This window comes from Ictalurus punctatus, chromosome 14 (genome assembly GCF_001660625.3).
Source record: "Ictalurus punctatus breed USDA103 chromosome 14, Coco_2.0, whole genome shotgun sequence".
In the NCBI taxonomy this organism is placed as follows: domain Eukaryota; kingdom Metazoa; phylum Chordata; class Actinopteri; order Siluriformes; family Ictaluridae; genus Ictalurus; species Ictalurus punctatus.
The window spans coordinates 27,315,951-27,330,385 of NC_030429.2; the positions used below are offsets into that span (position 1 = coordinate 27,315,951).

General features: G+C 37.4%; 1 protein-coding gene and 2 long non-coding RNA genes across 36 annotated transcripts in view; 1 reads left to right on the forward strand and 2 right to left on the reverse strand.

Moving 5' to 3' along the window:
• LOC108274794 (uncharacterized) overlaps nt 1-14,435 on the reverse strand; it is a 588,939-nt gene that overhangs the window by 322,910 nt on the left and 251,594 nt on the right. For 30 of the 32 annotated variants that reach the window (XM_053685830.1, XM_053685861.1, XM_053685859.1 and 27 more), the window contains exon 5: nt 9,842-10,177. The exons of the other annotated variants lie outside the window; for them this stretch is intronic. In XM_053685830.1, the coding sequence (XP_053541805.1) occupies nt 9,842-10,177 (336 nt within the window). The remainder of the gene's footprint in view (nt 1-9,841; nt 10,178-14,435) is intronic. 32 annotated transcript variants of the gene reach the window in all.
• Nucleotides 1-14,435, reverse strand: part of LOC108261135 (uncharacterized) — a 278,821-nt gene that overhangs the window by 51,615 nt on the left and 212,771 nt on the right. The window lies entirely within an intron of this gene.
• LOC128634934 (uncharacterized) lies at nt 2,588-3,885 on the forward strand. The gene is made up of 2 exons (XR_008397870.1): nt 2,588-2,889; nt 3,071-3,885. It is a non-coding gene; the product is annotated as an uncharacterized LOC128634934 (long non-coding RNA).

Consider the following 14,435-nt stretch of genomic DNA (forward strand, 5'->3'; position numbering starts at 1 on the left):
GGAACCATGAATGCCAAGATGTACTGTGACATACTGAAGCAGAGCATGATCAGTATGCAGTATTCCAGCATGATAACAATCCCAAACACACCTCCAAGACGACCACTGCCCTGCTAAAGAAGCTGAGGGTGAAGGTGATGGACAGGCCAAGCATGTCTCCAGACCTAAACCCTATTGAGCATCTGTGGGACATCCTCAAACGGAAGGTGGAGGAGCACAAGGTCTCTAACATCCACCAGCTCCGTGATGTCGTCATGGAGGAGTGGAAGAGGACTCCAGTGGAACCTGTGAAGCTCTGGTGAACTCCATGCCCAAGAGGGTTAAGGCAGTGCTGGAAAATAATGGCGGCCACACAAAATATTGACACTTTGGGCCCAATTTGTACATTTTCACTTAGGGGTGTACTCACTTTTGTTGCCAGCGGTTTAGACATTAATGGCTGTGTGTACTCACTTTTGTGAGATACTGTATATGTGTATGTATATGTATATATGTGTATGCATATGTATGTCGAGCCGCGGTACCTGTGAGTAATCATACAACTTTGCGTCTGGTGTTTGTTCAACCCAATGGTAAGTGCACCTCTCCCTTTTTCACATGGGGACTTGGTGCATTTAGTTTGACTCTGATCTTTGTGTTAAGGTGAGAGTGGGGAGTTGAGCATCTAAATCTACTGTAAGACAACTCCCTAGCAGAAGACGTTACATGTGACACCGCTGCTGTTTTGCTTGATCGGTTTCTTGTTTTGTTTTACTTTATTGTTCTGCTTTATGGTTTTATTGTTTTGTTTCACCTGATTTGCCTTGCTTTACCATTATTCTCACAATATGTTTCATTTTATTTATTGTTCACCATAATTCTGGTTCTGCTTAGGTGCTGTGAACTGCCTCTATTTCATGTGGTGGTGTCTGTGGGCCTGGATTTTAGTCACCACCCCATGGTGTCTGTAATTTGTTTTTCTTTGTTTATTGTTTAGTGTTTGTGTAATTTTGGGTTAACCGGTGTGTTCTTTCTCTGCAGGAGCCAGTGATTCTTGGTGGGACAGGGGAGGCTAGCTGCATGTATTCGGTGGTCTGTGCTTCACAGTGTGCTCAGTGTGCAACACAACAACTTCCTGATGGTGTAAGTAGTGTTTGATGATTTTGGTGTGACTTGCAGTGGGTTTGGATGATCTCCCGAGCTGTAGCTGTCCTACCTTGTTCCTGCCAAGCCTGGGCCTGGAGAAGTGCTTAGTTTTAAAATCCTTTTTGTGCTTCATGGGAGAGCGATTTTATATTTAAATGTCTGGTTCTAATGATTAAGTGTCATAATAAAATGTAACTTTTATATTCGTACTCGCGTCTCACTCGTGTTCTTTGCCCTGATAGGTAAAACTTCTGTGTGCCTTTATTTGGGAGTATTTCCCTGGTTCTCCCCCAGGGTGGCGTAGTTGGATTTACTAAATTTGTATAAATCTTTCCCTCCACTTAGGACTGCCACAAGAAGCAGATCAGCTCAGGTGCTACTACAGCTCCAATCTGTGTTTGGGTTGAATTTGATTGTGTCTTGTGTGTAAGCTGCTTTAATCATCTGCAAAGTAAATAAAGGGAAATCTGAGTCATATTTGTGCAGTGAATGATTTATTTGTACATGAGCATGTGGATATGCAGGTGTTTATGGAAATCACAAAACCCTGTAGAACCTGACACCCTGTTTATCCTGCTTGTTCAAAACTCAAGCACTAGGCAAAGGAAGGCAATCTCCTTGAAGCCAAGGGCCCCCCAAAGACGCAAAATATTTTTAATCATTAATGCTAAATAAAGTATTCTGAAAATTTAAATATCTACATTAAAACACTGAATAGGGCCCTGTCACAATGTGAAGGTCCGAAAGTGTTGTAACCAAAAAAAAAAAAAAAAAAAAAAAAATGAGAAAGAAAATACAAAAAAACAGGCAACGATTCCAAATTGTAAGACAGAGTCAAGGTTAAAAAAGGTAAAAATGTCAGGTGATCAGCAAACTGGGTAAACTAGACAGGACAAAGGTAAAAAAAAAACAAAACAAACAACAACAGATCAGGTCAACAACAAAAGACAAAATGGGAACAGATCCACGGTGCAAATTCTTTCCAAAACCCAATAATGTAATTAGCATTTTTCCTTCCCTCACCCTCATGAGAAAGTAACAGTTACCTGTAGGCTGTAAACTCTGCAGTCCGTTGGTATTAGATGTCATTATGTATGAATGTAGGATTGTTATTGGAGGATTAATTTATTTATAAAGCACATTTACAACAGAAATTGAAATCAAAGTGATGTACAAATAGTATAAAATAGATTCACAAACATTTAATAATACCAAATACCGGTGGACAAAAGAAAGTTTTACACCCTAAGACTGAATTAAAAGATAAAAGTATAAAAGTGGGCCTTAAAACAAGATTTGAACATAGCAATAGAGGGTGAAGATCTAATATGAAAAAGGGGATTATTCCAGATCCTGGGAGCAGCTACTGAGAAAACCCGGTCACCTTTAACCTCATGAACAAGTAAGTGAAAAGAATACTTGACTGGATGATCAAAGGGATCTTAAGGCAGTATTCGGGGTAAGGAGATCACGTATGTACTGAGGAGCAAGTCCATGCAAAGCTTTAAGAACGAACAGCAAAATGTTTAATAAGGATTTCCACATCGATTTAAAGTCCTTGTTAAATTTAGCTGGTCTGCAAACTAGCGCACATAGAAAGGAGGGAGGAAAATCAACCTTGGAAAGCTGCACCATTAAAACAGTTCGTAAAAATTGTTGGTGTTCCACCTCCACGACCTACAGCTCTTGGAGAATTAAAAAACAAACAATCTAAAGGAGGAAGATCCTTCAGGGCAGGAGCGTCACCAGGTCTCCCTCGCACGAGTGGTGAAGAACTCGTTTAAAATAAGTGATGTGTTGGACAAAGACCTAGCATTTATTAAAGCAAATTTAACAGGAAGGTCCGTAATCCACACTGGGACTGACGTGGTGTGTGTTGGTGAATATTCCAGCGCCGCCATTTCCAGCACATGATCTAGCACGTAAATGGCTAAAAGGAGACCAGATGGCCAATATTTGCTCATCAACAGAGGTATCAGGGAGACTGGAAGTAAAAAGTTTCCCTCATGAGCAGCGATGAACATAGCGTGGGTGACGAGCAATTCCCAGTGCGACACAGGTTTTGTAAACTCCGTCTGCCAGGCACGATGATGAATTCCAATGATAAAGCTCTGCAGAAGAGTACCGATAAAACATTGTAGGAAAGATATTGTGAAGAACAGCACATAACAACTGTAGTTGACATGCCAGGAAAAAAAAATACAAAAAATGAAAAGTCTGTATGAAAATAAAAAGCAGATTTGTATTTAATAATTATATCATGTAGGGGAACCACATGCACCCTATGATAATGCCCTGCAATAGACTGGTATCTCCACTAGGATGCATCTTTGCCATATACATTGATAAAGCTCAACCACACCCCTGACCAGGGAAAAGAGTGATGAAGATTATAAATGAGTAAAGGGCCTAGAATGAATCTCTGTGTGAGTGAGTACACAGGGTAACATAATCACCACCACTTAAATAAAACTGAGCCAGAGAGAGGCAGATCCATGTGGAGTTTCCGTGCTGAGGAGGAAAACAATGTTGTGCGACAGGCCCTGTCAAATGTGACATTGTAAAGAAATGATTCTGAAAGCGGGAAATGAAGGAGTTCTGTTGGGGAATGCAGTGACTGTCATCAGTGTCATCATGATTAGGAGTTGATGGGCGTGTCGTAGGATCCAGCACAGCGTGAGTTAAAACTATAGAAATGGACCAATCATAAAGCCTTTAGAAACTTTCTGAGTCATTTAAGAGGGGGCACTGTGCGTGAGGTGGGAATACACCATCGGTGGGATACTGGTCCTTCAGAGGGTACAATTCACACACTTATTCACATGTAGGGTCAATGTCACATAGGGTCAATGTAGCACAGCCAGTCCCCCTACTGCCATGTTTTTGGGAGGTGAGAGGAAACCGGACTGGATCGGGTACCACCCATCTCCAAAAGCACAGAACCTGAAACAAAAGGATGCACAACTATAAATTCCATGTTATTTTACTGAATACATTCTACACCACTCAAATGTGTCTTTAATTGATCAGGATTAAACCCATCAGTGAAGGAAGGTGTTTCTTTTTTCCCCTCAAGATGATTCACTGTATATTTGAATCGGATGTAAAAATAATATAGAAGACACGTTTAAAAGCAGACAGTGAATCATTACAATATGTTGTACTTAATGTAAATCTCTGGAGAAGTGATGTGATGCAGAGCGATAAGATGCATTAAAGGTTTATTATAATTTTATTAGGACTGGCAAAGTTTACATGTTAATAATTTCATTCTAATGCACGCAGCGAATGCAGCCAGTGTTCTGTTCTTCTGTTTGGAGTTCTTATCACCTGAAAATCACTCACTGATGCTGAGGATGGAACCTCATGAACAGCCTAAAGATCACCGTGAGATTACTGAGGATGGTACCACTTAAAAACCATGAAGATGTTTGTGGTTGTTCTTGCTTGGATAGCCTTAGGACTGCAATTGCTAACAACAGTTTACACTCAAGTCTCCATCACTGAACAGGTAATATCTTCAGTTTGATACAATAGACTTAAATTTAAGATTATAATGAATACAGAAATAACTCAAGTTTCTCACAAGCTCATGAATTCCTGGTTACACTGTTGCACTTTTCGATTGCACTGGTGTCACCCAGATGAGGATGGGTTCCCTTTTGAGTCCGGTTCCTCTCAAGGTTTTTTCATTATATTTTTGTTGAGTTTTTACTCACCACTGTCATCTCTGGCTCGCTCATTAGGGATACATTTATCAATTTAGATATTAATTTAATTTAATTTAATTTTAATTTTGTTATTTCTGTAAATCCAGATAGAAATGATCTCAAAACAAAATAAATCAATTTTAATAAAAAAAATATATCTGGATTTCTGTAAAGCTGCTTTGTGACGTGTCTAATCTTAAAAGTTCTATACACTGTAAATATAATTGTTTGATGTAACAGTGGTGGAGACGGATGCAAGTGCAGATTGTAGTTTAGTGAAAAAACAAACAATACAAATGTAGCTTAGAAACACTAAAACATGAATTGGGACTTCAAGGCAAAAACGTACATAACTAAAGCAATGAACAGCAAGGGAAGACAGACGCTAGACAATGGGTGAGGTGTCTCTGTAGAACAAAAAACGTAGTTCAGTGCCGATTTTGGCATAATCCTACCATTCGGTGTAAAGCAAAAACAAAAGAATTTGTCTCTTCAGTACTTTCGGAGGGGACTGTGTAAGCTTTGGGAATTACACTAATATGTAAATAAGTACGAGGTGTGCGTGTTAACATCATGCCTAATATTGTAAATGTCATTAGTAACCGCTGTGGAGAGTTTGTTAGGGGAATAAAATGTTGGTTAAAGACCTAATGTCAAAAGGCACCAATAAATGATCTCCCATTCTTTATAGTGAGTATGAGTAGAACTTAAATGAAAAGAAGAACAAGTCAAGTAAAGACTTTCACATGATGCTGAGGATACCCCTTTTAGCAGTGCAGTCACATAAAGAGAGTAGCACAGGAAACGCTTCTTTATAGCTCTGAATGTGACCACACACTGTTCAGAGGGTCCACACCAATTCTGTCAATAATCTCTTCAGTAACATGGGTCTCGTCACATTCATGTAATTATCAGGTTTCTGTGTTAGTGAACACAAGTAGGTTCAGGGGGTGTAACAAGGCCAGATCAAGACAAGAGATAAAGTGAGTAAGGAGACAGTTTACAGCTGTCATCAGGTGCAGAACAACTTTTTCTAATTGCAGTGTCATTTATTATAATGTTTGTTAAAATAGAAATGAAAACAAATACATCCTCAAGTTTAGGGCTAAAAAGAAAACAAGGATGAATTAGATAGTTATTGAGGATGATGCTGTTTGGGTTAAAAAGCACTTTCAGATAACATCTTGTGGATTAGTGTTTCCATCTGATACTCACCTTGATCATCCTGTCATGTGTTCAGCAGATCTTCTCCTTGATCATTAGGATTTTCATCTGAAACATAAAGTTAAGTTTAGTGGTTAAAGAACATTTACAAGGGTTAAAACAGCAATGATTCTCACCTGGACTTGTGTTTGCAGGATTTATTTGTGTATTAGCCGGTGAGGTGGTGTGTGGAGGATCAGGGTTTCTGCGGTTTTCTGCAGAAAAAAAATCCCAAGTGAACTCACTTCAGAATCTTAATAATGGGTTAAGTCTAGTTAATTTACTGTGGAAATGATCTGTATGTGAAAGCAATGCAGAAGCTGTCATTTTATTCCTTGTAAACATTTACATGGATTTCTTTGTAAGAATAAATCACACCAGTCTTGTACAAAAATTTAAACATCATTAAAAACTGTCAAAGTGACAAAAGTTATGTTTAATTTAGCTTCTGTAGCAGCCCTCTGGTTTAATTCTGCTAAAGAATTAAACACCATGTAACAGCTTTGTGGTAAACACAGCGTCCTCCTCTAATCATACGGTGCTACTCACGGTTTCTTCTTCTTATACACCAGTACACCACAGCAACAATCACTCCAATCACTGCAATAGTCCCAGCTGCTCCTACTCTTACTCCTGTCCAAAACCCAGCTAAAGGAAGGAAAGATCAGATGAACAATTGTGTTATAAAATACAGGTCGAGCAAAAACAACTACAGCTGTTGTTTATCCTAACAGTCACCCCACCTATAATCACAATTATATGACTTATTCAACAAATGTCTTTATGTACTGTATAATCACATTTATGAAATCACAACACAGTTAAACATTACACATCACATTTTGTCCATTTTTCCAATAATGGAAATACGGATGTTTTATTTATGAGCAAAAATATTTTTTCTCTATTGTAACAAAATGAACACTTAACATCTGTTATCATGAAATAACTAGAGTGCTATTACAGATGCTCTCATAATTATTAATTGTTAATAACCCAGTGTTTCATGTTTTGAGTAAATAATGCTACAGGGATACCAGAATTATAAGATTATAAACTCGAGAACATGTTTTTTGTTGTTGTTTTAAATAATAAGTAGTAAGTAGGTAATGGGATGGCAAAACTGGTTTGTACTTGTTTACAAACAACACATTAATTTTCTAATGTGTACTCAATAATAATCAGTAACTGTAGCAGTGACATATCACCATATTAAAATTACCCATTAATGTAACTTTTCCAGTTAAAATATCATAATATGAATATCATTTAATGTTGAGTAATATCAAACAATTAGACATTATAGTGTACTTTTTAAACTTTACACCATTTTAGTCTCTTACACCCAAAAAATCTGCTTATTACACCAGTGCTTCCAAAATTAACATTTTTAATATAAAGTTTTTCTATAAATATTATTATAATGATTATAAATTAATATTTAGTAAGAACTAGAAATAAATACCAACTTTTAACCATTACTGCACTAGTTACTAGTAACTGGTGTGTTGTGTTATTTGTGGATACGGAAAGTGAAAGGAAATTCTCTTATATCATGTACGCTCTTATATTATGAACTGCTATTAAGACACCTTAGATACGCAGAATACTGGGTTATAGTTTCTATTTATGTGTCTCTGCTATCAAATAGCTATGATGAATGTATTCATTTAATTACTTCTTTGAATAAGCTGATCACCTGCAATCTTTATTATAGATGACACATGTATTTTCTGTATCTAGAAAAGACTTATTTTCGTAGTGTGCTGTGTGTTTGGTCTATCTGTCTGGTACCTGTACAAGTAGAAACCCGCCTACACACTACTGCTTATCAATGTATATAAATACTCCTGTTTTGCATGCATAAACCAGAAGTCTAAAGGCACAGCATGTGTGTCAGTGTGTGTTCATTTGGACTCTCCAGGCACCTGAATACTCTGTGGTAAATCACACTTTCTTGCTCATAGCACAGAACTAAGAGTTAAAGTGAAATATAAGTCTGAAAGGGCTGAGGGAGGTCTGAAAGACATAATCTGAGATTTGAAGATCTCTAACAGAAAGCATGTTACTACAATATTACACTCCCATTACACACTCAAAACTGCACTGATGCGAACTTCCATTACAGTCTGAAGTGAGTGGCGTGGTTTTCTGCTGCTGCTCTTCAATGGTTGGGATGCTGCAGCTCCACACTAATTTAAAGTCAGAACCACATATGGGTGTAATGGTCCGGCCACATAAGTTTGGCCATGTATTATAATTAACCAAGTGTCACGCTCTCCCCTTTAGACAGAGCTGCAGCTTGCAGCGCGCTTGGAGAGCCGGAGCGAATGTTGATAACTGTGACATTGTTTACTGTGGACACTTGCGTTTGTTTTGTTTCTGTTCTGTCTCCTCCCTGTTCTGTCATTGGTTGTTGTTTGAGGGTGTCTCTTCACTGTTTTCAGCTGTCAGCACTTAACACTGATTATGTTCGGGATATATACCCCTCGCCTCCCAGTACACTTCATGGAGTATTATAGTTCGATAGTAGATAGTTAACGTTACGTACCTCGATAGATTAATTTAGTTTAACGTTAGATTAGTTCTCTTAGACCACGCTGGTGTTTTCCGCTCCCAGTTCCCAGTCATAGTTTCATGTTTCCTGTTTCCTGTTTTGAACCCGTTTCCAGTGACTGCGACTTCGATTTCTGCCTCGCCCCGTTTATGCCTGTTTGACGATCGCCCGACCCAGTGACTGTTTCTGATTATGTCTCTGTTTTACGATTTGTATTTATCTGCATATCTCTCTTTAATAAAGCTCTTAACCGCAATTGCTTCTGTCTCCGTTCACGATTCATGACACCAAGTTAGAAAATTAAAAACAAAAATAACAAAAAAATGAAGGACAGAATTCATTAGGGAGTAAAAAAGTCCAGTGAACGTAACATACTGAAATAAATGGAATGAATGTTACTGGTTGTATAAGAAATTAAATCTGCTTTACAGATAATTAAATACACAAGTATATCTCACCTCTGGGAACTTCCTTTTCAGCTTTACGCTCTTCTTTCTGTTTTTCTGTAAGAGAAAAATCATTTGATCATCTTGGTACAATCACAGCTCTTCTGTGTGAACTCTTCTCAATGATGCTAAAGTGTTTTACTTTGTACCTGTAGATCAGGGACACATGTAGGTCAGGTCACTACTAATGTAGCTCAGTGTTTACATTCTCAGTCTTACCTTTAACTCCAGTACTGTTTTAACATGCCTTATTAACTCACCCTCTCCACTAAAATAAAAGCTTTCATATTAGTAACACTATAATATGTGATTATAATAAATGATCAAATATTTTAGAATAAAGTCAACTTAATATTCTGACAATGAATATCACTTAAATAGTATTTCATAGGTAATACATTGTACAAATAACCAAGAGAATGATTTCAGCTCCACTGTTCCTGCTGTCTGGGGTAAAGACGTTCTGATTTAAAAATCTACTGCACATTCGTGTAATGAAAATGATTTAGATGTAAAGTTGTGATGCTTCTACAAGTGTGTGATGAAACAAAAAAGATGGACAGGTGTTGTGTGTTCTCCTGGCTCAATCTAACACACACACATAAAGAGCTTTGTAATTAGCTGTTCAGTGCAGAAGTCCTCAACTAGTAGTTAAAACACTGAGATCATTAAACTGCCCCATATGAACCGCTTTTGTTATACAGTAAGCTTAGTGCCTTTCCAATTCTCCCTCATGTCCAGCTTTGATTTCTGATGTGTGTGATGGTCAGTGTGTGATCTACTGAGACTCACTCACTTACCTTCGACTGAGAGATAAACACGGCTGATCTCTACTGTTTCTGTCTCGACAGATCTCTTGGTGCGACTCACTATCTTGGCGCTCCAGTAGAGAGCTGCATCAGTAGGTTTCAGATTGCGCAACACCAAGGAACAGTTCCCCTTACGCAGCTCTTCCTCAGGAACGTCCACACGCCCCTCATATCCCTCACCCTGATAGGTCTCCTCACCGCGTCGCTCAAACACAGTCTCAGATTTGATCTCCCAGATAATATGCGGTGTTCCAGTGAATTCAGTCTGCAGTGCACACGGCAGGACAGCTGTAGACCCCACGTGACCAGATACAGTGAACTCAGGTACTGCAGAGAGAGGGTGTGAGATGGGAAAATTAAAATCTAGTTTACTTTCTCACCTTTTAGACAATGATCTTATGTTAAGAGCTTTATTTCATCTATTTTATAACAAAAAGTCACTTACTCACACACACGGTACCCAAGACGATGCAGATGGAATAAAAGGAGGTCATGATGCCCCGATAGTGTCTGGAGGAGCGTGTGAACATTTTCTAAAACAAGGAAAGGAAGGTGTGAAAAAAGAAATATATTTGAATATCAAAAGGTAACAGAGTGCTTATTGGTTTATATCAATCATTTCTCTTTTTATTTATTTATGCTATATTACTTATACAATATACTGTAATATTTAATTTCAGATTCCAATAGGACAGATAAAGTCATATCCTTGTAAATCACCACCAGTTCCACAGCGTCAAATACATCAATACTCTCACATGATAATCACCATCATCTCCTCCAATGGGCTTTTCTCAAGTTTTCCCCCTATGGAGCACGCAGCAAATATCCTTCAACATCAAACATACATCAATTTAATTTAAGAAAATGTATATGTGCTCTCTCTCTCTGTCTGTCTCTTATATTTATATATATATATATATATATATATATATATATATATATATATATATATATATATATATATATATATATATATATATATATATATATATACACACACACACACACACACACACACACACACACACACATCATTGTAACTGGATATGAATAACTATTTGAGGTTCTAATTAAGTTTCACATTTATGGTTAATTTGTTTAATCTTATAGTATGAACAACAAAATACAGTTAATAGTAATAACTATTTTCTCTACAGTAAACAACTGTTTAAGGTAAACATAATAATAATAATAATAATAATAATAATAATAATAATACCATTTGGCAGACACCCTTATCCAGAGCAACTTACATTTATCTCATTTATACAGCTGAGCAGTTGAGGGTTAAGGGCCTCGCTCAAGGGCCCAGCAGTGGCAGTGCGGAGATCTGAACTCATGACTTTCAGGAGTTCAACATCTTAACCACTTAGCTACCACTGCCGTCAGTAGTATAATAATAATAATAATAATAATAATAATAATAATAATAATAATAATAATAATTTTAAATAATAATGAAAATAAACAAACAAAAAACCTCTCCAAATGTTGTGGATAAAAATGTCATAAAATAAACATGAGGGAAACCTAGTATCCAGTAAAGGGGAGAAGAAGAAAAGACGGGCACCAAGACACACAGAAGCGGTGTGAGGCGGATATTGACAAATATTGAATATTGAATTGGATTCACACTTTAAAGATCTTAGATCTTTAAGAGTAATACACTATGGTTTATTAGTCAAAAAGTCAAAAAGAAGTATATGAGCTGAGGAGCGCTAACACACCACACACACACACACACACACACACACACACACACTCTCGTACAGTCAAGGGCGGGCATGTAGACATAACACACACACTCTCTCTCTTTCTCTCTCTCTCTCTCTCTCTCACACACACACACACATAACATTATAACTTTATAAGAATAATAAAATAGAGTATTAAGGTAATATCTTATAATAATAGAATTCTCTTTATAAGAAACAGAATAATAGGATATGGAGGACAGTAGAAGGGTAGTATAATGATATTATGAAGTAGGAAGTACAGTAAACCGTTTTTCAAGCAGTATAACTATATATAAAATAGAGATAGAGCAAATATGAAAATAAATTATAAACTAGAAATGCAGGCTCGCAAGGAAGGCCTTAATGTTAAGAGAGAACTATGAGGAGCCATTTATAAGGGTAGCTGAGTCGTCCGTCCCCCCCCCCCCCCCCCCCCCCCGCGAGATAATAGTAAGACCAAGGTCACTCTAGATTGTTTTGTCTCTCCACTTTTTGATTCTCTGGGTTACTCAAATCCCTTGGGTTTGATTCTATGTGTAATTTGAAAACCCCTTGGTTTTGATTCTATGTGTAAGTGAAATAGCCCTTTTCTGGAACATAATAGTAAGGTAGATGAGCTCTTTTTTAACCCTATTGGTATTGATATCATAGTCTTCTTGAAACATATGGGTTATTTACTGTGTAAATACAGTATAAATACTGGAGCTTGAGCTCAGGGTGTCCGATCACTTCTGAGAATTCTCATCGGTGTGGATCTCGTGTGGTGGAACGGAACAATAAATCTGGACCCTTGCTTCTTCTCACTCACGGCTGGTGTATTTTTTCTATCTCCATCTGGGCTCAGAGGTAGATGTGAGTATTGGCATCTAAGTTGAATTTGAAGTGTTTTTGGGTAATAGGCTAAATTTGAGCCAGCATTTGGCACCCCAGATGGGACAGGGCTAAGTTCTATATGTCTGGAATCTCTCCCGTGGGACTTCGCTCTCTAAGCAACAGATAGGCCGTGTAGGAAGAAGGCATTGCAGACGCCTGTTATTTCAAAGCTCTGTTTTAGTGGTCTGTTGTTACGATTGGGAAGCCCCCGGGGTGGGAAGAAAGACTAAGTTGGTCTCCAAAAGAACCTTGAGTGAGTGAGAAGAGGTAAGAGAAGTGTAGATTGTAGAAGATTGTAATTTTGTAATTGTATAAGGTTCATAAGACTGTGTAAGGAAATGGTATATGTGTTGTGTGAGTGAAAGTCCTGCAATACCGCTGGAGGAAAAAAAAAAAAAAGACTCCAGGGCTGAGATAGAAGGCAGGTGGAAAATGAGGCCTCGAACCCCAGATACCAGCTACTGAAAGTGTGGCGATTGCTTAGTGGGGACCCCTAATACAACTGGTGAAAGATTCCAGTTCTGAGATAGAGAGGGGAATAAATCCTGGGCCCAGATCCGGGTTGCGCAATACAGCGCGCCCAGGGTATGAATGGAATGTGTAATAACAAATGTGTGTGCTGATAATATATGTGCTTATAAGTAAGTTTATACATATGAGTTTATATGTAAGTTTTGGAGACAGGGAAAAATGTATTTATCAGTGCTCTGAACATGAGCTCCATACATAAAGAGATATGTGTGTTGGATAAGCTTTAAAAATTAGTTTCGGGGAAAGTTGGATTTAATTTATATGACTGTAAGCATCATACATACGGGGTTGGTGTGGAGGTGCGTTATACCCTGAAACCTCATGTAATAAAGAAATAGGTGTAATAGTGTGGAATACAAGGTGTGTATGTGAGCTTGCCGGCGTTGTTGATAGAAAGGGGGGTATGTGTGTGTTCCTGTCTGTTCTTATCTGCGCAAGCAGGCCTGCCGTCTGTGTGGAAAGGAAAGAAAAAAAGGAAAAGAAGAAAAATGTGTGTGTGTGTGTGCGCACTTCAGATTGAGCTGAGTAACACAGAACAGTGTGAGATTTTATTTAATTTTTTTATGTTTTGAATCCGGTACATACTTTCGGTGAGTCGGGTGTGACTGTGTGTATAATTAATTTGGTATCAATAACTGCTGTATGAGTGTTTTAAAAATGGGGGAGCATGCACGAACATTGTAAATATTTAGACATCTGCCTGATTGCCCGTTGTGTAAATCAGAACTTCTAGACCTGTAATATATAAAAACATATTCCCAGATTGTGAAAAAGGAAGACTGAAGGCAGAAAAAAGTGTGCATTTTCAGGCCCCAGAAGCCATTGTTGAGAAATGAATGAGTCAGACGCTCCAAATGTGGAGGAGAAAGTCCATTTGGACCTTTCATTTATATTCCATAAATAAAGTTATAATAAAGGGTTTCTCTTTTATGATGTGTGAGCAGAGAGATAATAATAATAATAATAATAATAATAATAATAATAATAATAATAATAATAATAATAATTTGTCTATATGGCTCGTTTCATTCAGTGCCTTGTCTATAAATCCCTGCAAAGATGTTAGGTATAATATTTGTAGCATTTTAGTAACTATTGTTATACAACTTGAAGTTAGTAAGTTATAAAAAATTGTGTTCACAATTATGGTAATTAAGTACATAACACTTAAATTCCTTTTAAATTATGTGGAAAAACTAGTTGGAACAACATGATTTTTATGAGTAATCAAGTTAAAAACTTGTGTTTATTATACAGATTATTAAATGAGTTTTAATTGAATACATTTGACTGTAGAGGTAAAGGTGATATCTCCAACTCAGTGTAGTTCGTTGCTTGAAATTAATTTAAAGTTGTCAGAACTCAAAAATGATTGGTGTTTTGCAAAACTGTCTGTGTGGTTCACCTGAATTTTAGGTGTGTTTATTGTTTGTTTAGTATTA